The 27220-nt window shown below is 47.9% G+C and overlaps 1 protein-coding gene across 8 annotated transcripts in view; it reads right to left on the bottom strand.

Annotated features, from left to right (window-relative positions):
• Window positions 1-27220, bottom strand: part of nalcn (sodium leak channel, non-selective) — a 315031-nt gene that overhangs the window by 208187 nt on the left and 79624 nt on the right. For all 8 annotated transcript variants that reach the window (XR_015079682.1, XM_085998388.1, XM_085998389.1 and 5 more), the window contains 2 exons: window positions 17923-18054; window positions 8244-8411 (listed from right to left, as the gene is read on the bottom strand). Coding sequence is in view for 7 of the 8 variants with exons in the window: in XM_085998388.1 (XP_085854514.1) it covers window positions 8244-8411; window positions 17923-18054 (300 nt within the window). In the remaining variant the exon portion in view is untranslated. The remainder of the gene's footprint in view (window positions 1-8243; window positions 8412-17922; window positions 18055-27220) is intronic.

Here is a 27220-nt window from a genome sequence, read left to right as displayed (position 1 = left end):
CAGAATGAAAAAAAAAATAATTACATTTCAACTCACAGAGAAAGCCATACCATTGGTTTTTACCATTTAAAAAAAATGAATCATTCAAATAGTTCTTGTGTATAATTGAAATAGTCAATGACCTAGAAATTGCGGTCGGAGGCGTACCTCTGGAGTAGTCTCTGACTCGAGAAACTTTTATGAACTAACCTCCAGGCTGCAAAGCGTTCCGGTCTCGGGCCTCCAGGTGTACGGCAGCGGAAAAGCCCAACGATCCCGGGGACGCAGGCGGTTCATAAGCATCCCTGGGATCTCCTGGGCCAGGTCATCCAATCACAAAGGATGATTCCATTGCAATCATTTACGAATGGAATCCCCTAATGATGTGTCATGGAATCCCCAAACAATTACACAATGTACGGAATTCTAATAAATATAAACGCACTGAATTGCAACTTTACTCATAAGTTCCTTCATTGCACCAACCTCAATAAAAATGTAATTTTTTGATAAATAGTTGCAAACATCTTAATCTGGGTCAATATTACATAGAAACATAGCAGATAGGAGCAGGAGTAGGCCATTCGGCCCCTCGAGCCTGCTCCACCATTCAATGAGATCATGGCTGATCATCCAAATTCAGTACCCTGTCCCTGCCTTCTCCCCATATCCCTTTAGCCTTAAGAAATATATCCAACTCTTTCTTGAATATATTTAATGAATTGGCCTCCACTGCCCTCTGTGGCAGAGAATTCCACAGGTTCACCACTCTCTGGGTGAAGAAATTCCTCATCTCAGTCCTAAATGGCTTACCCCTTATCCTTAGACTGTAACCCCTGGTTCTGGACTCCCCGGCCATCAGAAACATCCTTCCTGCATCTAGTCTGTCCAGGCCTGACAGAATTTTATAGGTTTCGATGAGATCCCCTCTCAATCTTCTAAACTCCAGTGAGTATAAGCCCAATCGACACAACTTCTCCTCATACGTCATTCCTGCCATCCCAGGTATCAGCCTGGTGAATCTTCGCTGCACTCCTTCCATGGCAAGAATGTCCTTCCTCAGATAAGGCGACCAAAACTGCACACAATACTCAAGGAGCGGTCTCACCAAGGCCCTGTACAACTGCAGCAAGACATCCTTGTTCCTGTATTTGAACCCTCTCGCTACGAAGGCCAACATACCATTTGCCTTCTTGACTGCCTGCTGCACCTGCATGCTTACCTTCAGCGACTGGTGCACAAGAACACCCAGGTCTCTTTGCACTTCCCCTTCCCCCAATCTATTGCCATTCAAATAATAATCTGCCTTCCTGTTTCTGCCACCAAAGTGGATAACCTCACATTTATCCACATTATAGTGCATTTGCCATGTTTCTGCCCAATCACCCAACCTGTCCAAATCGTACTGGAGCTTCACGACATCCTCCTCACAGCATACCCTCCCACCCAGCTTTGTGTCATCTGCAAATTTAGAGATATTACATCCAATTCCCTCGTCCAGATCATTAATATATATTGTGAACAGCTGGGGTCCTAGGACCGATCCTTGTGGTACCCCACTAGTCACTGCCTGCCACTCGGAAAACGACACGTTTATTCCAACTCTTTGCTTTCTATCTGCCAACCAGTTCTCTATCCAAGTCAATACCTTGCCCCCAATCCCATGTGCCTTAATTTTGCATGCTAATCTCTTATGCGGGACCTTATCGAAAGCCTTCTGAAAGTCCAAATACACCACATCCACTGGTTCTCCCTTATCTATTTTACCAGTTACATCCTCAAAAAATTCCAGTAGATTAGTCAAGCACGATTTACCTTTTGTAAATCCATGTTGACTTTGTCCGATCCTGTCACTGCTTTCCAAGTGCTCTGCTATTACATCTTTTATAATGGACTCTAGCATTTTCCCCACTACCGATGTCAGGCGTACTGGTCTATAATTCCCCGCTTTTTCTCTACCACCTTTTTTGAATAGTGGGGTAACATTAGCTACCCTCCAAGCCATGGGTACTGTTCCAGAGTCTATCGAGTTCTGGAAGATGACCAGCAATGCATCTACTATCTCCAGGGCCACTTCCTTAAGTACCCTAGGATGTAGATTATCAGGCCCTGGGGATTTATCGGCCTTCAATCCCATCAACTTCCCCAACACCATTTCCCTACAAATACTGATTTCTTTCAGTTCCTCCCTTTCATTAGTCCCTATGTTCCCCGACATCTCTGGGAGGTTATTTGTGTCCTCCTTTGTGAAGACAGAACCAAAATATGTATTTAGTTGGTCTGCCATTTCTTTGTTCCCCATTATAAATTCCCCTGATTCTGACTGCAAAGGACCTACGCTTGACTTCATCAATCTTTTTCTCTTCACATATCTACAGAAGCTTTTACAGTCAGTTTTTATGTTCCCTGCAAGCTTACTCGCATATTCTATTTTCCCTTTCTTAATAAATCCCTTTGTCGAATCCTAAACTGCTCCTAATCCTCAGGTTTGCTGCTTTTTTTGGCCAATTTATATGTCTTCTCCTTGGATCTTATGCTATCCCTAATTTCCCTTGTTAGCCACGGTTGAGTCACCTTTTTTGATTTATTTTTATGCCAAACTGGGATAAACAAATTCTGTAGTTCATCCATGCGGTCTTTGAATGTTTGCCATTGCCTATCCACCGTCAACCCTTTGAGTGACATTACCCAATCAATCCTAACCAACTCGCGTCTCATACCATCATAGTTCCTTTTATTTAAATTCAGGACCTTAGTTTCGGAGTCAACTACTTCACTCTCCATCTTAATGAAGAATTCTATCATATTATGATCGCTCCGACCCAAGGGGCCTCGCACAAGATTGCTAATTAATGCTTTCTCATTGCATAATACCCAGTCTAAGATGGCCTGATCCCTAGTTGGTTCCTCGACATATTGGTCCAGGAAACCATCCCATATACACTCCAGGAATTCCTCCTCCACAGTATTGTTACTAATTTGGTTAGCCCAATCTATATGTAGATTAAAGTCACCCATGATGACTGCTGTGCCCTTATTGCACGCTTCTGTAATTTCCCTTTTAATCCCATCCCCAACCTCTGCATTACTGTTTGGGGGTCTATATACCACTCCTACTAACGTTTTCTGCCCTTTGGTATTTCTCAGTTCTACCCATACAGATTCCACATCATCAGAGCTAATATCTTTCCTTACAATTGTGTTAATCCCCTCTTTAACCAGCAATGCTACCCCACCTCCTTTACCTTTTTGCCTGTCTTTCCTGAATATTGAATACCCCTGGATGTTGAGTTCCCAGCCTTGGTCCCCCTGGAGCCATGTTTCCGTAATCCCAATCATCCCAATCATATCATATTCACTTACCTGTATTTGCGCTGCTAATTCATCCACCTTATTACGGATGCTCCTTGCATTAAGACACAAAGCCTTCAGGCTTGTTTTTTTAACGCCCTTAGACCTTTTAGAATTATTTACTGTGGCCACGTTTGATTTAAACCATTGATTTCTCTGATTGCCATCTTTGTTTTTCTCCTTCCTGTCTTTTGCTTTTATCCTCGTTTCCCTTTCCTTTGTCTCCCTGCTCAGGTTCCCAACCCCCTGCCATTTTAGTTTAAACCCTCCCCCACAGCACTAGCCAACACTCCCCCAAGGACATCAGTCCCGGTCCTGCCCAGGTGCAGACCGTCCGGTTTGTACTGGTCCCACCTCCCCCAGAACCGGTTCCAATGTCCCAGGAATTTGAATCCCTCCCCCTTGCACCATTCCTCTAGCCACGTATTCATTTGAAGTATCCTTCTATTTCTACTCTGACTAGCACGTGGCACTGGTAGCAATCCTGAGATTACTACCTTTGAGGTCCTATTTTTTAAATTTACCTAACTCCCTATATTCAGCTTTTAAGACCTCATCCCGTTCTTTACCTATAGCGTTGGTACCTATATGCACCACGACAACTGGCTGTTCACCCTCCCTTTCCAAAATTTTCTGCAGCTTCTCCGAGACATCCTTGACCCTTGCACCAGGGAGGCAACACACCATCCTGGAGTCTCGTTTGCTGCCGCAGAAACGCCTATCTATCCCCCTTACAATAGAATCCCCTATCACTATAGCTCTACCCCTCTTTTTCCTCCCATCTTGTGCAGCAGCACCACCCCTGGTGCCAGGAGGTTGGCTGCTGCTGCCTTCCCCTGGTAAGCCATCCCCCCCCAACGTATCCAAAGTGGTATATCTGTTCGAGAGGGGGGGGGGGGGGGGATGACCCCAGGGGATTCCTGCACTACCTGCCTGCGCCTAAGTATTCTGCCTGATGGTCACTCATTCCCTTTCTGCCTGTGCAACCTTTACCTGCGGTGTAACCACCTCCCTAAACGTGCTATGCACGACTTCCTCAGCCTCGCGAATGCTCCAATATCGATCCATCCACTGCTCCAGTGCCGCAATGCGGTCTGTCAGTAGCTTCAGCTGGACACACTTCCCGCACACATGGTCGTCAGGGACACAGGAAGTGTCCCTGATTTCCCACATAGTGCAGGAGGAGCAAACTATGGGGCTGAGCTGTCCTGACATGACTTACCCTTTACTTCCTTTAAATTAATATATTATTAATATTTACATAGACTCATTCAAATGTGTGTGTATAATTTTGGATTTTCCTAAATGTTTCATTTAAGCCTTATATATACCCTTACGCTGATGCAAGCAGGCCCTATGCCTGCTTTTACCAGCCATAAGAGTTGAGTGGGCAGTTGTTGAGCAAATAGTCCCACTCTGCACCAGCAATATTAATTTTCCATGCGGTTCGGATAATCTGTCAAAGCGAGGGCCTTTCAAATGGCGAGAGTATGCCATCACAGAGACCGCAATTTCAGGCCCAATGTGTTCCACATTTATTGATATGGTCACAATAATCTCTAATACGGTCAATAAATTATCTATTGCATATTAAAATAGTAATTGGGTATTATGCGTTCAAAAACTCCTATTTCAAATTTATCCCAAGGAAACTCCCATTATAATGCTGCCCACATTTCATGGAATCGTGCAGCACAGAAGGCGGCCATTCGGCCCATCGTGCCTGTGCCGGCTCTTTGAAAGATTCTCTCCAATTAGTCCCACTCCCCCCTGCTCTTTCCCCACAGCCCTGCAAATGTTTCCTTTTCAAGTATTTATCCAATTCCCTTTTGAAAGTTACTATTGAATCTGCTTCCACCGCCCTTTCAGGCAGCGCGTTCCAGATCACAACAACTCGCTGCGTAAAAAGATTCTCCTCATCTCCCCTCTGGTTCTTTTGCCAATTCCCTTCACTCTGCGTCCTCTGGTTACCGACCCTCCTGCCACTGGAAACAGTTTCTCCTGATTAACACCCCTTCATAATTTTGAACGCCTCTTAAATCTCTCCTTAACCTTCTCTGCTCGAAGGAGGACAACCCCAGCTTCTCCAGTCTTTCCACATCACTGAAGTCCCTCATCTCTGGAACCATTCTAGTAAATCTCCTCTGCACCCTCTCCAAGGCCTTGACATCCTTCCTAAAGTGTGGTGCCCAGAATTGGACACAATATTCTTTTACCTCCTCCCTTCCCACTGTCCAGGGCCCCAAACACCCCTTCCAGGTGAAACAGCGATTTACTTGTACTTACAATTTAGTACACTGTATTCGCTGCTCACGATGCGGTCTCCTCTACATTGTGGAGACCAAACGCAGATTGGGTGACCACTTTGCGGAACACCTCCATTCAGTCCGCAAGCGTGACCCCGAGCTTCCGGTCACCTGTCACTTTAATTCTCCACTCCCACTCTGACCTCACTATCCTCGGCCTCTTGTTCCAACGAAGCTCAACGTAAGCTCAAGAAACAGCATCTCATCTTTCGACTAGGCACTTTACAGCCTTCTGGACTCGACATCGAGTTCGACAATCTCAGACCATAACCTCGGCCCCAATCTTTTCAGACGGCAGCTGTTGATGATTCTGCCATTCCCATTTACACCTCCTCTAGACCCATCTTTTGTTTCTTTACTTGTCCTATTACCATCTCCTTTCGCCTCGCACCGTTATAACTTTTGTCATTTAATCTCTCCTGCCTTCCACCCTATCGCAGACCTTCCCTTCAGTTCTTTCCTCCCCTCCCCCTTTCCCTGCCCCTACACTTGTTTAAAATCTGTTATACCTCTGACTTTTTCCAGTTCTGACGATAGATCATCGACCTGAAACGTTAACTCTGTTTCTCTCCCCACAGATGCTGCCTGACCTGCTGAGGGCTTCCAGCATTTTCTGTTTTTATATTGGACACAATACTTGTTTTAAAAAAAAAATTGTTCTTGGGATGTGGGCGTCGCTGGCAAGGCCTGCATTTATTCCCTTTTGAAAGTTACTATTGAATCCGCTTCCACCGCCCTTTCAGGCAGCGCATTCCAGATCACAACAACTCGCTGCGTCAAAAAAATCTTCTTATCTCCCCCCTGGTTTGTTTACCAATAGTCTTAAATCTGTGTCCTCTGGTTACCAACCCTCCCGCCAGTGGAAACGGTTTCTCCTTATTTATTTGATCAAAACCCTTCATGATTTTTGAGCACCTCTATTAAATCTCCCCTTAACCTTCTCTGCTCGGAGGAGAACAATCCCAGTTTCTTCAGTCTCTCCACACAACTGAAGTCCCTCATCCCCGGCACCATTCTGGTGAATCTCCTCTGGACGTCCTTATGGTGGGCGTTCTTTCCTTATTTCATGCTGTGAGGTTTCTTGCGGATGTGCTCTCTGGGTGACGGGGGGCTGCCCGAACGTGCGGCACCATCTCGGTCCATGTGTTCTGGGCGGCTCACCCAGGAGGATGCTGCCCTTGGGTGGAGATCAAGACCGGCCCTTCCCCCCCAGCCCCAATTCTTGCAGCAGCTCGGAGAATTACAGCGGCCTCAGAAAACTGCGCCGCTCTGCATGTCCACGCTCCCAACCACTCAGAAATTTCAGCCTCCCGAAAATGTCCTCCCCGGTTAAAATGATCACGTGCGACAAGAGATTACAGCCCTCTGTACGGCAGCACTCGCCCTGGTGTACGCTACAGCGGAGTACTGCTCTCGGGCCTGGCTATCGAGTCCGCATGTCAAACCCGTTGATGTCTAGCTGAATTCTACTATGAGAATTATCACCAGTACGCTTTTATCGATACCAACACCATGGCTGTCCGTGCTTGCAACATCGTACCATCGCTGCGAATATAGATAGGAGCAGGAGTAGGCCATTCGGCCCCTCGAGCCTGCTCCGCCATTCAATGCGATCATGGCTGATCATCCAAACTCAGTACCCTGTCCCTGCCTTCTCTCCATATCCCTTGATTCCTTTAGCCTTAAGAAATATATCTAACTCCTTCTTGAATATATTTAATGAATTGGCCTCCACTGCCTTCTGTGGTAGAGAATTCCACAGGTTCACCACTCTGGGTGAAAAATTTCCTCCCCATCTCTGTCCTAAATGGTTTACCCCTTATCCTTAGACTGTGACCCCTGGTTCTGGACTCCCCGGCCATCGGGAACATCCTTCCTGCATCTAGTCTGTCCAGTCCTGTTAGAATTTTATAAGTTTCAATGAGATCCCCTCTCATTCTTCTAAACTCCAGTGAGTATAAGCCGAATCGACCCAATCTCTCCTCATACGTCATTCCTCATATGCAGCCTCCAGAGAATACAACCACTGCACCAGCAAAGGCATGCCGATCCAGGCCGACTTGAACAACCTACCACCAACCCGTCTCAAATCTAGAAGGCCATTTTGGACTGTCACCGAAGCCCTTCAGCGATCTCCCCTCAGCCTTGATGACCGATGGCGAAATGCTTGGAAGAACTGCGACATACGGGAAGGATTTCTTAGAGGACCCCACAGTACAACCTGAAGGATCAAACCTTCCTCGCAAACAGTGGACAACCATCAACCGCCTCAGAACCGGTCATGGTAGATGCTGCCACCTTCTCCATAGACGGAAGATTAAAGCATCCCCATCGTGCGACTGTGGAGCTCCTGATCAGACCCTGGAGCACATTATTGAGCACTGCCCTCCGAGGAAATTCGCAGGCCGCCTACAAGATGTCCGCGCTGTTACACCAGAAGCTTTGGCCTGGATATCTGACTTCGATATTGACATCTGATTTGCTTTGCGACTGCCACATGACGGAAGAAGTGCACCAGCTAAATGTTTACTCCGTGGAGTTTCTGCTCGCAGACTTGAGCATTGAGACATCCCTTTAATTAAAGTACACAATTATCTGTTAGCTTACCTGAAAATATGTAAACTGAGAATGATAGAGGTCTGGATAAATGTGCAGAGTCGTGCCCACTACCAGGAGTAGCTCAAACTTGTGAAGGGACGAGCTGATGTACCCAGTGAATCCCAAACACCAGATCTTCACAAGAGCTTCCAGGTCAAACAAGATGGTGAAAGCAACCTAAAGGACAATTTTAAGAAACAGGTGTGAAAATGTGTTTCAACATTTTAATCCTAATGAATAGATTTTCTAAAATCAGTGTTTCTCGTTCAGAAATGGTTTGCTTAATTTTGCAGTACAGTGTAAACATAAATTAATAATTAACCCGTAACAATGTCCAATTTACAGTGTTTGTCCATAAACAATGGTATCCATCTCAAACTGGAAAGGCCATACACTTTTCTATCATCACTGTAGTAGTACAGGCTACGGGGAAAGAGCAGGGGGGAGTGGGACTAATTGGAGAGCTCTTTCAAAGAGCCGGCACAGGCACGATGGGCCGACTGGCCTCCTCCTGAGCTGTGAGGTTCTATTCTATGATTCTATTCTAAAAAATGCATAAATGTCACAATCAGAATAAATCTATCACAAGATCATAAGGCAGGATCAATGAATAAACCTTTACAGTCCATTTAGTCTCATTCTTTTAGAACAACTGCCATCCCATCACAGAATCTAGCTGTTAAGAGTCTAGAATCCTGGCCCCAGCCATTATTCCTGGCAGTAACAATCTCCATTACTAGAAAATTAGGCAAGCTTTGCACATTAAAGAACACTTACATGGTATAGAAACACAGGAGCAGGAGTAGGCCATTCGGCCCCTCGAGCCTGTTCCGCCATTTAATGAGATCATGGCTGATCATCCAAATTCAGTACCCTGTCCCTGCTTTCTCCCCATATCCCTTGATCCCTTTAGCCTTAAGAAATATATCCAACTCCTTCTTGAATATATTTAATGAATTGGCCTCAACTGCCTTCTGTGGCAGAGAATTCCACAGATTCACCACTCTCTGGGTGAAGAAATTCCTCCTCATCTCAGTCCTAAATACAGCATTACTGTATTAAAATTTTTCTGTACAATGATTACATGCAACAAAGTGTTAGCAATGGGTCTGCTCACTTGGCATTTAAACATGCATCTTACAAAATGTTATTTAGCCATCCAGCATTATTTTTCCACTTTTACATTGCCTTCCAATTCTTCTGGCTCGCGCTAATAGGATAAAATCATAACAACAACTTCTATCCTTGAGGAATCAGACAGTTAATGACTCGTCCTCCAAATATTCAACCAAACCTGCAGGACCAGCAGATTCTAAAGACCTGCATTGAAACTAAATGGCAAAACCTTACTTGTCCTTGCAGGAATCCATCTTACTTACTAAATTCTCTTTTTATTTGTTTAGGGGATGTGGGCATCGCTGGCAAAGCCAGCATTTATTGCCCATCCCTAGTTGCCCTTGAGAAGGTGGTGGTGAGCCACCTTCTTGAACCGCTGCAGTCCATGTAGTGAAGGTGCTCCCACAGTGCTGTTAGGGAGGGAGTTCCAGGATTTTGACCCAGCGATGAAGAAGGATCGGCGATGTATTTCCAAGTCAGGATGGTGTGTGACTTGGAGGGGAACTTGGAGGTGGTGGCGTTCCCATGCGACTGCTGCCCTTGTCCTTCCAGGTGGAAGAGGTTGCGGGTTTGGGAGGTGCTGCCGAAGAAGCCTTGGCAAGTTGCTGCAGTGCATCTTGTAGATGGTGCGCACTGCAGGCACGGTACGCCAGTGGTGGAGGGAGTGAATGTTTAAGGTGGTGGATGGGGTGCCAATCAAGTGGGCTGCTTTGTCCTGGATGGTGTCGAGCTTCTTGAGTGTTGTTGGAGCTGCACTCATCCAGGCAAGTGGAGAGTATTCCATCACACTCCTTACTTGTGCCTTGTAGGTGATGGAAAGGCTTTGGGGGAGTCAGGAGGTGAGACACTCGCCGCAGAATACCCAACCTCTGACCTGCTCGTGTTGCCACAGTATTTATGTGGCTGGTCCAGTTAAGTTTCTGGTCAATGGTGGCCCCCCCCAGGATGTTGTTGATGGGGGATTCGGCGCTGGTAATGCCGTTGAATGTCAAGGAGCAGTGGTTAGGCTTTCTCTTGTTGGAGATGGACATTGCCTGGCACTTGTGTGGCGCTAATGTTAATTATCAGCCCAAGCCTGAATGTAATCCAAGTCTTGCTGCATGGACTGCTTCATTATCTGAGGAATTGCAAATGGATCTAAACACTGTGCAATCATCAGCGAACATCCCTCTATCATAAGGTCAGAAGAGGGGATGTTCGCTGATGAAGCAGCTGAAGTTGGTTGGGCATATGACACTGCCCTGAGAAACGACTGCAGCAATGTCCTGGGGCTGAGGATTGATCTTCAACCACCACAATCAACTTCCTTTGTGCTAGGTATGACTCCAGCCAGTGGAGAGTTTTCCCCGTGATTCCCATTGACTTCAGTTTTACTAGGGCTCCTTGATGCCACACTCGGTCAAATGCTGTCTTAATGTCAAGGGCAATCACTCCTGCCTCACCTCTGGAATTCAGCTCCTTTGTCAATGTTTGGACCAAGGCTGTAATGAGGTCGGGAGCCGAGTGGTCTTGGCGGAACCCAAACTCAGCATCAGTGAGCAGGTTATTGGTGAGCAAGTGCCACTTGATAGAAGGTGTTGTCAACAGTGCTATCACTTTGCTGATGATTTGAGAGTAGACTGATGGGGATGTAATTTGCCGGATTGGATTTGTCCTGCTTTTGGTGGACAGGATATACCTGGGCAGTTTTCCACATTGCTGGGTAGATGCCAGTGTTGTAGCTGTACTGGAACAGCTTGGCTAGAGGCGCAGCTAGTTCTGGAGCACAAGTCTTCAGCACGACAGCTGGGATGTTGTCGGGGCCCATAGCCTTTGCTGTATCCAGTGCGCTCAGCCGTTTCTTGATATCACGTGGAGTGAATCGAATTGGCTGAAGACTGACTCCTGCGATGGTGGGGACCTCAGGAGGAGGCCGAGATGAATCATCCACTCGGCACTTCTGGTTGAAGATGGTTGCGAACGAATAAAGAAGGTGTTTACATTAGTGATACACCTTATGTCACGCTAGATTCCACCATCTACAAGGCACAAGTAAGGAGTGTGATGGAATACTCTCCACTTGCCTGGATGAGTGCAGCTCCAACACTCAAGAAGCTTGATACCATCCAGGACAAAGCAGCCCGCTTGATTGGCACCCCATCCACCACCTTAAACATTCACTCCCTCCACCACCGGCGCACCGTGGCTGCAGTGTGTACCATCTACAAGATGCACTGCAGCAACTCGCCAAGGCTTCTTCAGCAGCACCTCCCAAACCGACGACCTCTTCCACCTAGAAGGACAAGGGCAGCAGGTGCATATTCCCCTCCAAGTCACACACCATCCTGACTTGGAAATATATCGGCCGTTCCTTCATCGTCGCTGGGTAAAATCCTGGAACTCCCTCCCTAACAGAACAGTGGGAGTACCTTCACCACACGGACTGCAGCTGTTCAAGAATGCGGCTCACCACCACCTTCTAAACATAGAAGATAGGAGGAGTAGGCCATTCGGCCCTTCGAGCCTGCTCCGCCATTCAATGAGATCATGGCTGATCATCCAAATTCAGTACCCTGTCCCTGCCTTCTCCCCATATCCCTTGATCCCTTTAGCCTTAAGAAATATATCCAACTCTTTCTTGAATATATTTAATGAACTGGCCTCCACCGCCCTCTGTGGCAGAGAATTCCACAGGTTCACCACTCTCTGGGTGAAGAAATTCCTCCTCATTTCAGTCCTAAATGGCTTACCCCTTATCCTTAGACTATGACCCCTGGTTCTGGACTCCCCGGCCATCAGAAACATCCTTCCTGCATCTAGTCTGTCCAGGCCTGTCAGAATTTTATAGGTTTCGATGAGATCCCCTCTCAATCTTCTAAACTCCAGTGAGTATAAGCCCAATCGACACAATCTCTCCTCATACGTCATTCCTGCCATCCCAGGTATCAGCCTGGTGAATCTTCGCTGCACTCCTTCCATGGCAAGAACGTCCTTCCTCAGATAAGGCGACCAAAACTCAAGGTGCGGTCTCACCAAGACCCTGTACAACTGTAGCAAGACATCCTTGTTCCTGTACTCGAACCCTCTTGCTACGAAGGCCAACATACCATTTGCCTTCTTAACCGCCTGCTGCACCTGCATGCTTACCTTCAGCGACTGGTGCACAAGAACACCCAGGTCTCTTTGCACTTCCCCTTCTCCCAATCTAGTGCCATTCAAAAAATAATCTGCCTTCCTGTTTTTGCCACCAAAGTGGATAACCTCACATTTATCCACATTATAGTGCATTTGCCATGTTTCTGCCCAATCACCCAACCTGTCCAAATCGTACTGGAGTTTCACGACATCCTCCTCACAGCATACCCTCCCACCCAGCTTTGTGTCGTCTGCAAATTTGGAGATATTACATCCAATTCCCTCGTCCAGATCATTAATATATATTGTGAACAGCTGGGGTCCTAGGACCGATTCTTGCGGTACCCCACTAGTCACTGCCTGCCACTCGGAAAACGACCTGTTTATTCCAACTCTTTGCTTTCTGTCCGCCAACCAGTTCTCTATCCAAGTCAATACCTTGCCCCCAATCCCATGTGCCTTAATTTTGCACGCTAATCTCTTATGCGGGACCTTATCGAAAGCCTTCTGAAAGTCCAAATACACCACATCCACTGGTTCTCCCTTATCTATTTTACCAGTTACATCCTCAAAAAAATTCCAGTAGATTAGTCAAGCACGATTTACCTTTTCTAAATCCATGTTGACTTTGTCCGAACCTGTCACTGCTTTCCAAGTGCTCTGCTATTACATCTTTTATAATGGACTCTAGCATTTTCCCCACTGCTGATGTCAGGCTTACCGGTCTATAATTCCCCGCCTTTTCTCGACCACCTTTATTGAATAGTGGGGTAACATTAGCTACCCGCCAATCCATGGGTACTGTTCCAGAGTCTATTGAGTTCTGGAAGATGACCAGCAATGCATCTACTATTTCTAGGGCCACTTCCTTAAGTACCCTAGGATGTAGATTATCAGGCCCTGGGGATTTATTGGCCTTCAGCCCCATCAATTTTCCTAACACCATTTCCCTACAAATACTGATTTCTTTCAGTTCCACCCTTTCATCAGACCCTATGTTCCCCGGCATCTCTGGGAGGTTATTTGTGTCCTCCTTTGTGAAGACAGAACCAAAATATGTATTTAATTGGTCTGCCATTTCTTTGTTTCCCATTATAAATTCCCCTGATTCGGACTGCAAGGGACCTACGCTTGACTTCACCAATCTTTTTCTCTTCACATATCTATAAAAGCTTTTACAGTCAGTTTTTATGTTCCCTGCAAGCTTACTCTCATATTCTATTTTCCCTTTCTTAATAAATCCCTTTGTCCTCTGTTGAATCCTAAACTGCTCCCAATCCTCAGGTTTGCTGCTTTTTCTGGCCAATTTATATGTCCTCTCCTTGGATCTTATGCTATCCCTAATTTCCCTCGTTAGCCACGGTTGAGTCACCTTTTTTGATTTATTTTTATGCCATACTCAAGGGCAATAAGGGATGGGCAATGAAAGAAAAGACTTGCATTTCTATAGCGCCTATCATCACCTCAGGACGTCCCAAACCACTTTACAGCCAATGAAGTACTTTTTGAAGTGTAGTCACTGTTGTAATGTAGGAAACGTGGCTGCCAATTTGCGCACAGCAAGCTCCCACAAACAGTAATGTGATAATGACCAGATAATCTGTTTTAGTGATGTTGATTGATCGATAAATATTGGCCAGGTTACTGGGGATAAATCCCCTGCTCTTCTTCGAAATAGTGCCATGGGATCTTTTACGTCCACCTGCGAGAGCAGACAGGGCCTTGGTTTAACGTCTCATCCTAAAGACAGCACCTCCGACAGTGCAGCACTTCCTCAGTACTGCCCCTCTGACAGTGCGGCGCTCCCTCAGTACTGCCCCTCCGACAGTGCGGCGCTCCCTCAGCACTGCACTGGGAGTGTCAGCCTAGATTTTGTGCTCAAGTCCCTGGAGTGGGACTTGAATCCCACGACCTTCTGACTCAGAGGCGAGAGTGCTGCCCACTGAGCCACAGCTGACACAATAAATGCTGGCCACATTCCATGAATGAATAAAATAAAATTTAAAAATGAATAAATAAAAAGTTGCTTTGTGAGAATCGATAACTTCTTGCATCAAATCAACATTTCAAATAACCAGAAGACACGATGAATATTCATCGGGAAACATCCAGCGAACCGTCCTGTTTTTTAATGATTAGTCGGTGAGCAAGCTTCCTATTCTCAGCAGGCGCAGCCATTCAAGATCTTCCTGTCGAAGCAATAACAGTCTGTGGCCTGATGCCAGATGAAGGTTACTGAAATATTTGCCCTGCTCATGTGAACAGTTACAGAATAGACATCGTTCCCAAGTCAGTCTGGTTAAAACTCAGTTTGACATCCAAAGAGAGAGATTTGGTTTAACTTCAGGGATCAGAATAAAATGGCAGCTTTCTTCTTGCTTGAGGTAACTTTGGGTGGGATATGTGTTGGTGTAGGGGTTACGGGGATCGGGTGGGATGTGTGTCGGTGCAGGCTCGATGGGCCGAAATGGCCTCTATCTGCACTGTGGGGTTTCTGTGATTCTGTGAAATTCAGAAACTTGTTTTAGTGAGAGACGAGGGGACATTTTGACAACTGGTCTCTGCCCAGGTCAGAGAGACGGTGCTCGTTTCGGAGAAGGTCTTGTGTTTCTCCAACAGTGGTGCACATTTTAAAAACTCAGAAAGTGTACTTTTTGTTTGCAAAATGAAGTCAGCTACAAGGTAAAAGTAGAGTCTTAACAAAAAACGTCTCCAATGTTTTACAAACCACTTTCGTCAGTTTCTCAACCTCTTGTCCTAAAGGAGAAGTTCGACTTGCACCCAAAACGGACGAGAGAGCGCCAGCCTGCACCGCGACCCAAATTCAAATTTAATCATTCAAATGCCGCTGGTGAGGAACGGGAAGTTGATGCTCGACAGTCGGGAAATCGAGGTGTTTAAGATGATTAAAGGATTTGATGGGATGGATAGAGAGAAACTATTTCCTCTGGTGGGGGGAGTCCAGAACAAGGGGGCAGAACCTTAAAATTAGAGCCAGGCCGTTCAGGGGTGATGTCAGGAAGCACTTCTTCACACAAAGGGTGGTGGAAATCTGGAACTCTCCCCCAAAAAGCTGTTGAGGCTGGGGGTCAATTAAAAAGTTCAAAACTGAGATTGAGAGATTTTTGCTAGACAAGGGTGTTAAGGGATACAGAACCGAGGCGGGTAGCTGGAGTTGAGGTGCAGATCAGCCATGGTCTAATTGACTGGCAGAACAAGCCCGAGGGGCTGAATGGCCTCCTACGTTCCTTGACACCCACTCCTTGGGCGGGGCGAGATATCCTCGCACTCTCTCACTTGCTTGACCCAAATGCTGTACTTGGTCTTGACTCCACAGCGGGAGTCTTTTGTCCTCGACAGGTTCCCCCCCACCCGGGGTTTTTTGTATGGTGGGGGAGGGGGGGTTTGTGGTAGGAGCTTGGAGGAGCCCGGGCGGGGGGGGAAGGCACACCTGCTTCTCCAGGCCCACAAGCAGTGCTGTAAAGGCACCTACCAGCCCCTCGAAGTTGTCCTCGCCTCCTTTCAGCTGCCGGGTTTCCCGAGGCCTGGGAAATCCACTGCAAAACCCGCAAAGCAGGTTAAATTTGGAGGCTGCCGGCCCCATTAAAAGATCTAAATTGCCAGGCCGCCTCCAGGGAGCGGGTTGGCTGCTCACCCCCTTGTCCCGCCTTCGTTAACGTGGGCACGTTGGAAGCGGGTTAGGGGTCGAGATGTTTTTTACATTTTCACCTCTGACCCAACCTCAACCCACGTGATTTTGGGTGGTAAAATCCAGCCCCGTGTACAATGTCACAGGGGAATGACGAGTATATATTTTAATGTCCCCGTCGGGTTGTGGTCAAGGAATGGGAGCGCGCGCTCTTGGCATTATGTACGGAGCGAGCCATTGGCTCAGGGGTAGCATTCCCGCATTGGGTCAGAAGGTGCAGGGTTCAAACCCCACTCCAGTGTCCCGGCGAGTGGAGTCAGAAGGTGCAGAGATTGAACCCCACTCCAGACAGTCCCAGCGAGTGGAGTCAGAAGGTGCAGGGTGTGAACCCCACTCCAGACAGTCCCAGCGAGTGGAGTCAGAAGGTGCAGGGTGTGAACCCCACTCCAGACAGTCCCAGCGAATGGAGTCAGAAGGTTCAGGGTTCAAACCCCACTCCAGACAGTCCCGGCGAGCGGAGTCAGAGCCCCGGCTCTGAACTCTGGGTTGACATCCAGCAGGATGCTCGTGTCCGGTGGGCACGGGGGGGGCCCCCCCTTCAGCGTATAGGACTGACCCCCCGCTATCTGCTGGTGTAAAGATGGTTACGGCCATGGAAGGAGTGTTCACGTCGCGGCCTGTCAGACTGTTAGTCGGCCTGCACACCGTGCCCCAAGGGAAGAGCGGGAAGATGCAAAATGATGATGATTATTATGCACTATCGGACACTCTCTCCTTATTACTTCTAACAGTGTATGGAAAATAAAATGCAATTCAAAAAAGGTAGTGTATTGAAGTTGCTGCTAAGCATGCTTGAAAAGCAAAGCTTGATGAAGTGTTTCTGAATATAGATGGGGTGAGATGAAGAGGGGCTGGGTGGAGGCGCGTGTGGAGCATAAACATCAGCACGGACCAGTTGGGCCGAATGGCCTGTTTCTGTGCTGTAAATGCTTTGTGATATAAACTTCAACCTAAAATAAGTTTGCTTCCAGGAACTGTTACGTGACAAACGCTGACTGTTATTCAACTGATGGGAATAAGTGAACTAGCATCCGTGTACAGCCTCTGGACGTTCGACTCTGCTGCCTGCTCATTACCTCTTGGCATTTCATATCAGAAAACATGTCCAGGGTGGCAGTCTGACAGCCATCTACACTCCGTCAGACACAGACGGCTGAAGCCAGTCAGTTAGAGGTTTATCGGGATGCTTAAGGGAATAGAGAAAGGCATTTGATTCAACACTCTTGGACGACAGTGGATTCCCCATTTCTCTCTGGAAACACTCAAGAAGCTCGACACCATCCAGGACAAAGCAGCCCCGCTTGATTGGCACCCCATCCACCACCTTAAACATTCACTCCCTCCACCACCGGCGCACCGTGGCTGCAGTGTGTACCATCTACAAGATGCACTGCAGCAACTTGCCAAGGCTTCTTTGGCAGCACCTCCCAAACCCGCGACCTCTTCCACCTAGAAGGACAAGGGCAGCAGGCGCATGGGAACACCACCACCTCCAAGTTCCCCTCCAAGTCACATGTCATCCTAACTTGGAAGTATATTGGCCGATCCTTCATCGTCGCTGGGTCAAAATCCTGGAACTCCCTCCCTAACAGCACTGTGGGGGCACCTTCGCCACACGGACTGCAGCGGTTCAAGAAGGCAGCTCACCACCACCTTCTCAAGGGCAATTAGGGATGGCCAATAAATGCCGGCCTTGCCAGCGACGCCCACATCCCATAAACGAATATCGGAGTCGTTTATCGTACCCACCTCTGCCAGATAAAACATGTCATACTGGCTCCTGGAATTCTCACCCTTGTAGTAATTGCTAGCAGCCACAATGACATCTACAGCAACCATACTCAAGACAAACATGTGGAAAATGGAAGATTGCATCATTTTCTGAAAAATAAAAAGAGCAAAGGTCAGCTTAACGTTATAGAAGGCAATTGATCAAGTTAAATGTTTAGCATGCTCAAACTATAAGTAGGCTTTGATTTCTAGGGCATGAGCTCTAACCTATCCAAAAGCATTTGTTAAAGAAAGCATATGGGATCCTTGACTTTGCAAATAAGAGGCATAGAGTACAAAAGCAAGGAATTTATGCTAAACCTTTATAAAACACAGCCACACAGTTGTCAGGCAATGACCATCTCCAACAAGCGAGAGTCTAACCAACGCTCCTTGACATTCAATGGCATTACCATCGCCAAATCCCCCACCATCAACATCCTGGGGGTCACCATTGACCAGAAACTTAACTGGACCAGCCACATAAATACTGTGGCAACAAGAGCAGGTCAGAGGCTGGGTATTCTGCAGCGAGTGTCTCACCTCCTGACTCCCCAAAGCCTTTCCACCATCTACAAGGCACAAGTCAGGAGTGTGATGGAATACTCTCCACTTGCCTGGATGAGTGCAGCTCCAACAACACTCAAGAAGCTCGACACCATCCAGGACAAAGCAGCCCGCTTGATTGGCACCCCATCCACCACCTTAAACATTCACTCCCTCCACCACCGGCGCACCGTGGCTGCAGTGTGTACCATCTACAAGATGCACTGCAGCAACTCGCCAAGGCTTCTTCAGCAGCACCTCCCAAACCCGCGACCTCTTCCACCTAGAAGGACAAGGGCAGCAGGTGCATGGGAACACCACCACCTCCAAGTTCCCCTCCAAGTCGCACACCATCCTGACTTGGAAGTATATCTTTGTTCCTTCATCGTCGCTGGGTCAAAATCCTGGAACTCCCTCTCTAACAGGAAGTACCTTCACCACACGGACTGCAGCGGTTCAAGAAGGCGGCTCACCACCACCTTCTCAAGGGCGACTAGGGATGGGCAATAAATGCTGGCCTTGCCAGCGACACCCACATCCCATAAACAAATAAAACAAAAGTATTGTGTCCAATATAAAAACAGAAAATGCTGGAAACACTCAGCAGGTCAGGCAGCATCTGTGGGGAGAGAAACAGAGTTAACATTTCAGGTCACAGAAACCCCACAGTGCAGATAGAGGCCATTTCGGCCCATCGAGCCTGCACCGACACATATCCCACCCGATCCCCGTAACCCCTACACCAACACATATCCCACTCTATCCCCGTAACCCCATGTATTTAATCCCCCTAACACTAAGGGTCAATTTATCATAGCCAATCAACCTAACCCGCACATCTTTGGACTGTGGGAGGAAACCGGAGCACCCGGAGGAAACCCACGCAAACACGGGGAGAATGTGCAAACTCCACACAGACAGTCATCCGAGGCCAGATTCGAACCCGGGTCCCTGGCGCTGTGAGGCAACAGTGCTAACCACTATGCCACCGTGCAAGGTCGATGATCTATCGTCAGAACTGGAAAAAGTCAGAGGTATAACAGATTTTAAACAAGTGTAGGGGCAGGGAAAGGGGGAGGGGAGGAAAGAACTGAAGGGAAGGTCTGTGATAGGGTGGAAGGCAGGAGAGATTAAATGACAATTATAATGGGGCAAGGCGAAAGGAGATGGTAATGGGACAAGTAAAGAAACAAAAGATGGGTCTAGAGGAAGTGTAAATGTGAATGGCAGAATCAACAGCTGCCGTCTGAAAAGATTGGGGCCGAGGTTATGGTCTGAAATTGTCGAACTCGATGTGGAGCCCGGAAGGCTGTAAAGTGCCTAGTCGAAAGAGGAGATGCTGTTTCTTGAGCTTACGTTGAGCTTCGTTGGAACAAGAGGCCGAGGATAGAGAGGTCAGAGTGGGAGTGGAGAATTAAAGTGACAGGTGACCGGAAGCTCGGGGTCACGCTTGCGGACTGAATGGAGGTGTTCCGCAAAGCGGTCACCCAATCTGCGTTTGGTCTCCACAATGTAGAGGAGACCGCATCGTGAGCAGCGAATACAATATACTAGATTGCAAGAAGTACAAGTAAATCGCTGTTTCACCTGGAAGGGGTGTTTGGGGCCCTGGACAGTGGGAAGGGAGGAGGTAAAAGAATATTGTGTCCAATTCTGGGCACCACACTTTAGGAAGGATGTCAAGGCCTTGGAGAGGGTGCAGAGGAGATTTACTAGAATGGTTCCAGAGATGAGGGACTTCAGTGATGTGGAAAGACTGGAGAAGCTGGGGTTGTCCTCCTTAGAGCAGAGAAGGTTAAGGAGAGATTTAAGAGGCGCTCAAAATTATGATGGGGTGTTAATAAGGAGAAACTTTCCAGTGGCAGGAGGGTCGGTAACCAGAGGACACAGAGTGAAGATAATTGGCAAAAGAACCAGAGGGGAGATGAGGAGAATTGTTTTTACGCAGCGAGGTGTTGTGATCTGGAATGCGCTGCCTGAAAGGGCGGTGGAAGCAGATTCAATAATAACTTCCAAAAGGGAATTGGATAAATACTTGAAAAGGAAACATTTGCAGGGCTGTGGGGAAGAGCAGGGGGGAGTGGAACTAATTAGAGAGCTCGTTCAAAGAGCCGGCACAGGCACGATGGGCCGAATTGCCTCCTTCTGTGCTGTAGGATTCTATGTATTATAGAAAAGAAGCAACAACACAATGAGTTTGGTAAGTTTGTTTAAAGAGACCATATAAATATGGGACAGAATCAGGAGCAGTAAAACTGAATTTATTATGTAAGAACATAAGAATTAGGAGCAGGAGTCGGCCATTCGGCCCCTCGAGCCTGCTCCACCATTCAATAAGATCATGGCTGATCTTCGACCTCAACTCCACTTTCCTGCCCGATCTCCATATCCCTCGATTCTCCTAGAGTCCAAAAATCTATCGCTCTCTGTCTTGAATATATTCAACGACTGAGCCTCCACAGCCCTCTGGGGTAGAGAATTCCAAAGATTCACCACCCTCTGAGTGAAGAAATTCCTCCTCATCTCAGTCCTAAATGGCCGACCCCTTATCCTGAGACTGTGACCCCCTAGTGCTAGACTCTTCAACCAGGGGAAGCACCTCCAGCATCATCTCATAACCCACAAATGCTAACTTCATCAGAATTATTAAAATATTTTTCAGGTTACTTGGGGAAAAAAAAGAGCAATTCTCAACGGGAATTAAAAATAAATCTTCAATACATCCCTTGGTATTATCAGATGAAACATTATCGCCAGCCACTTGGAGACATCGTGGCACAGGATTCTTGCTCCCTAACGCTTGGTCAAAGAGGTAGGTTTTAAGGAGCGTGTTAAAGGAGGAGAGAGAGAGAGGCGGAGAGGTTTAGGGAGGGAATTCCAGAGCTTAGGGCCCAGGCAACTGAAGGCACGGCCGCCAATGGTGGAGCGATTATAATCAGGAATGCTCAATCGGCCAGAATTAAAGGAGTGTAGAGATCTCGGGGGTTGTGGGGCTGGAGGAGATTACAGAGATAGGGAGGGGCGAGGCCATGGTGGGATTTGAAAACAAGGATGAGAATTTTTAAATCAAGGCGTTGCCGGACCGGGAGTCGATGTAGGTCAGCGAGTACAGGGGGTGATGGGTGAACGGGACTCGGTGCGAGTTAGGACACGGGCAGCAGAGTTTTGGATGAGCTCAAGTTTACGTAGGGTGGAATGTGGGAGGCCAGCCAGGAGTGCGTTGGAATAGTCAAGTCTAGAGGTAACAAAGGCATGGATGAGGGTTTCAGCAGCAGATGAGCTGAGGCAAGGGCGGAGACGGATGATGTTACGGAGGTGGAAGTAGGCGGTCTTGGTGATGGAGGGGATGTGGGTTTGGAAGCTCAGTTCAGGATGTCAAGGTCACAAACAGTTGGGTTCAGCCTTAGACAATGGCCAGGGAGGGGATGGAGTCGGTGGGTAGGGAATATTTGGTAAGCAGGGCAGGCTCCTGGCGGAGTCCCCGCCATCTCGAGGGGACCTTACTGTTGCAAGTATGGGAGATTCTGGGAGTGCAGCAACAAGGCCAGTGCTGTAGCCCCTGATGAGTCCGACCCAATTTAAAGAAGGAAGAAAAAGCTCCAAAGATGAGGACTGGAGATTGTTTTTTGCCTAGAAAAGTTAGTCTTTGGTGCCTATGTGAAAAGAAAGAAAGACTTGCATTTATATAGCAACTTTCACGGCCTCAGGACATCCCAAAGCGTTTTACAGCCAATTAATCACTTTTGAAGTGGTCGCTGTTAACGCGGCAGCCAATGTGTGCACAGCAAGATCCCACAAACAGCAACGAGATAATGACCAAATCATCTGTTTTTAGTCATCTTGGTTGAGGGATAAATATTGGCCCCAGGACACTGGGGAGAACTCCCCTGCTCTTTTTCAAAATAGTGCCGTGGGATCTTTTACGTCCACCTGAGAGAGCAGGCGGGGCCTCGGTTTAACGTCTCATCCGAAAGACGGCACCTCCGACAGTGCAGCACTCCCTCAATACCACACTGGGAGTGTTCAGTCTAGATTTCTGTGCGCAAATCTCTGGAGTGGGTCTTGAACCCACGAACCTTCTGACTCGGAGGCGAGAGGTGAACCATAGCCGACACCTATGGAGGAGTGAAGTCCGCTACTTGGGACCTTTCCTCCATCTAGCATCCTTGGCGATTTACCACTACAACTCTGGGGATTTCTGCCACCTACTGGTTCTTGAGGTCAGTGGAGACCCCGGCAGCATGAGGGAAATTTGGTGAATTCTTGGAATCCACCTCCCTGGTAAAATTAACACACAGCAGGCGAGGATAGGGTGGTTGGCGGATGTTATGGGCAGGGAAACAGGGGTCAGGACAGGCGTGGCGTGGGAGGCCCCATCTGCTGATTTTCCATCGCTATCCAGGCTTGAAAACCCAGCGCCATCTGTCTACTGACAGAGGCGAGTCAGTAGAATCACAAGTATGAATCTGTACCCAAGTTGCTGTGATACCACACTGCACCAGTTACACAAATCGTACATTTTCAAACTAATTGCACCAAGTCCCTTTCGCCCATCGCCCCTGTGCCCGCTGACCTACATTGGCTCCCGGTTAAGCAGCGCCTCGATTTCAAAATTCTCATCCTTGTTTCAAATCCCTCCATGACCTCGCCCCCTCCCTATCTCTGTAATCTCCTCCAGCCCCACAGCCCCCCGAGATCTCTGCGCTCCTCCAATTCTGGCCTCTTGCCCTACCCCGATTTTCATCGCTCCACCATTGGCGGCCGTGCCTTCTGTTGCCGGGGCCCTAAGCTCTGGAATTCCCTCCCTAAATCTCTCCGCCTCTCTCTCCTCCTTTAAGACGCTCCTTAAAACCGACCTCTTTGACCAAGCTTTTGATCACCTGTCCTAATATCTCCTTATGTGGCTCGGTGTCAGATTTTGTTTGATAATCGCTCTTGTGCAGCGCCTTGTGGGACGTTTTACTACGTTAAAGGCGCTATATAAATACAAGCTGTTATTGGGACATGATTATTCCAGGAGGTCGCCAAGGTCATTAGACTTCCCTATGAGTGATGTCAGGTTTCTAATTTATTTCTTTTCTTCTTACTTATGGACACATTGGGGGATAATTTTAACCCCCAAAAACAGGTGGGTTTGTGTTGGGTGGGAGGTTAAAATGTTAAAAATCTGAAGCCTGAACCCAACCTGCCTCGAGCCCGCCCACGGGATGAGGAGCGGGCGGCCAATCCGCTCTCGGGTGGCCGGTCGGTCAATCCGCTCTCGGGTGGCCGGTCGGTCAATCCGCTCTCGGGTGGCCGGTCGGTCAATCCGCTCTCGGGTGGCCGGTCGGTCAATCCGCTCTCGGGTGGCCGGTCGGTCAATCCGCTCTCGGGTGGCCGGTCGGTCAATCCGCTCTCGGGTGGCCGGTCGGTCAATCCGCTCTCGGGTGGCCGGTCGGTCAATCCGCTCTCGGGTGGCCGGTCGGTCAATCCGCTCTCGGGAGGCGGGTCGGTCATTGAAACCTGTGATGGAAGCTGCGTGCCTCCATTTTAACAAGTGAAAGGTCACCCCAACAACAAGGTTTCTATTTTAAACCCATGTCGGTTGGGAAACCCTGCAGGTAAAAGGAGGCAAGAAGGGCCAGATCCATCAGGTAAAGTGCCTTTACAGCACTGCTTGTGGGCCAGGAGGAGCAGGGGTGTCTCCTCCAGGCCAACAATCTACCCTGTAAATACTCCCCAACTTCGCCGCCCCCCCTCCGTCACCGCCCACGATCGCCGACTCCCCCCATCTCAATCTCCCCCAGTCTCCGACCCCACGATCTCACCCCCGACTCCCCCCCATCACTGATCCCCCCTCCATCATCTTCGACTCTCCCCCCAACCCCCATCTGTTCCCCCCCCCCCGTGACCAGCAACTCCCCCAATCTCCCCCACCTCCATAATCGTGCGCCCCCTGGACCCACCCATCTCAACCGCCGCCCCCCCCCACTAATCTTTGACCTCCAACAACCACGAATCTTACCCGATCCTGGGTTGCGACTTTTTCCCCGGAGAACTTCCCTGCCCAACAGGTAGCCAAGCCCGTCAACCAGGCGGGCCTCCGTGCGGGGAACCAGTTTAAAAGGCACGCACGCCATGGAGTTAAAACCCCAGCATTCGCCCGACCACCGCGCCTGCCCCCGCTCAGAAACCCCACCCCAGTAAATACCGCGGCCATGATTTCTATTGCTACATACCAATAAAAAAAGATTTTTTAAGCAATGATAGTACTGGGTTTTCCTTTGAGTAAATAACACTCTCTTTCAGAAGTTAGGACGGTTCTTGGCAATATGTTGGTTTTTCAAGGTGGGCCAGCTCTCGTGGGCCGGGAGAGTTTGAAAACTAATGGTAAATCTTCCAAATGTTTTTGAAATGGCAGACTGTGGTTTTATTCTATTTTTCCTCTGTGCATTCCAATTATCTAGCCTTTTTAACTATACTTTTGCTCTATTTTCACACGACAATTTACCTTCATCTACAACCCCAAAAGCAAACACTGCAATATTGTTTAAATTTTCATATGAGAAATGCAAGCCCTCGATATCCGACAGTTTTCCCACTCGAAGTTGGTGGTCTTTTAGATCAGTTTTGCCCAGACCTTTTTGCTGGTTTCCGATGACAAATCATGCTATTAGTGAATGTTTGGATGTGCTCTGTAAAATACACGATGAGCCGAATCTTGCTGGAACAGTAATGGCGTGTTAACGACGCACGCTGTTATTAATGGGCAAATCGGCCAGCGAGTTCAGGGGGATGGGGAGGTACGGCGAGAGTCGCGAATCTCCAGAACTCGCTGGCGGATTCACGCACAAATGGCATCTCGCCCGCAGCCTCCCCGTTATTTTTAACAACTTGCTGGATTCGCACATCAATTACCCATTAAACTCGTCGCAGACAGTCATGTCTAGTAACTAATGGCACAAGTGCCCTTTTAAGAACATAAGAAATTAGAGCAGGAGTCGGCCATTCGGCCCCTCGAGCCTGTTCCGCCATTCAAGAAGATCATGGCTGATCTTCTACCTCATCTCCACTTTCCTGCACTATCCCCATATCCCTGATTCCCTTAGCAACATGATGATTGTTAATGGAATGCCAATCAATCTCTCTGGCCCAGAAAGTGAACAATGTAAATTATTGAGTCTCATTCCTTCAGGTAATAAATTGTTGTTGGAGATTTTTAAAATGCCAGATTTTACATTTTGTATTTTTTGTTCTTGCATTTTTTCTTTGTCTCTTTTCTTTCTCTCTCTCTCTTAATCCAATCTTTTTTTCCCCTCTTTATTTCTCTTTCTGTACCCGATTTGACTCTAATTCACCCCATTAGCTTCTCCGTCGTTCCTCTGTTTCTTTCTCAATCCTTTAATCCCAATGGGTTAAGGAGACAGACTGTTGGTCCCGTCATTCACCGGGGTCCCAGATGCCCCATTGTCCTCACACTGTCAGCAGGTTACGGCGCAAAAACATTGAGAGTTGAAGGGCGAGCGATAAAGTCGAACTAACGGAGCACACCGCGAGATGCCCCACTCCAGCAAATCCCAGCCCGTGTCACCTTGGTCTGTCCACTGTGGTCGTTCATTTAATTCATTAGTTCAGCAAACTGAAACATCCAAAGGCATCGGAAGATTCATTTATGATCAGAGGTTACAGTATAAATGGCTGTCAGCTGCACTACCAGCCAGTCTAACAAAATATTGGAAATGTTCAGTTTTATCACAAGTGCGGTCTGGGGACCAGAGAGATTCTCTTTAAAATCACGGTACTTCCATAAGAAAACCGAAACCGGTTTAAAAATTATCGTTGCAATATAATAATATCTTGCATTTCTACAGCACCTTTCACAACCTCAGGACGTCCCAAAGCGCTTTACAGCCAATGAAGTACTTTTGAAGTGTAGTCACTGGTGTAAAGTAGGAAACACGGCAGCCAATTTGTGCATAGCAAGCTCCCACAAACAGCAGTGTGATAATGACCAGATCATCTGTTTTTTTTGTGTGTTGGTTGAGGGATAAATATTGGCCAGGACACCGGGGAGAACTCCCCTGCTCCGATATATATTACAGTATATATAAATACACTGGGGTAAGAACATAAGAATTAGGAGCAGGAGTCTGCCACACGGCCCCTCGAGCCTGCTCCGCCATTCAATAAGATCGTGGCTGATCTTCAACCTCAACTCCACTTTCCTGCCCTATCCCCATATCCCTTGATTCCCCTAGAGTCCAAAAATCTATCGATCTCAGCCTTGAATATACTCAAAGACTCAGCATTCACAGCCCTCTGGAGCAGAGAATTCCAAAGATTCACCACCCTCTGAGTGAAGAAATTCCTCCTCATCTCGGTCTTAAATTGCCGACCCCTTATCCTGAGACTGTGCCCCCTAGTTCTAGACGCTCCAGCCAGGGGAAACATCCTCTCAGCATCTACCCTGTCAATCCCCCTCAGAATCTTGTATGTTTCAATGAGATCACCTCTCATTCTTCTAAACTCCAGAGAGTATCGGCCCATTCTACACAATCTCTCCTCATAGGACAACCCTCTCACCCCAGGAATCAATCAAGTGAACCTTCGTTGCACCGCCTCCAAGGCAAGTATATCCTTCCTTAGATAAGGAGACCAGAACTGTGCACAGTACTCCAGGTGTGGTCTCACCAAGGCCCTGTACAATTGTAGCAAGACTTCCTCACTCTTATACTCCAACCCCCTTGCAATA

The sequence above is a fragment of the Somniosus microcephalus genome, chromosome 10 (assembly GCF_052327205.1).
Source record: "Somniosus microcephalus isolate GS21.2 chromosome 10, FLI_Smic_1.0, whole genome shotgun sequence".
Taxonomy (NCBI): Eukaryota; Metazoa; Chordata; class Chondrichthyes; order Squaliformes; family Somniosidae; genus Somniosus; species Somniosus microcephalus.
The sequence above is the reverse complement of the archived record's forward strand: the minus strand, read 5'-3'. Positions and strand labels throughout refer to the sequence as shown.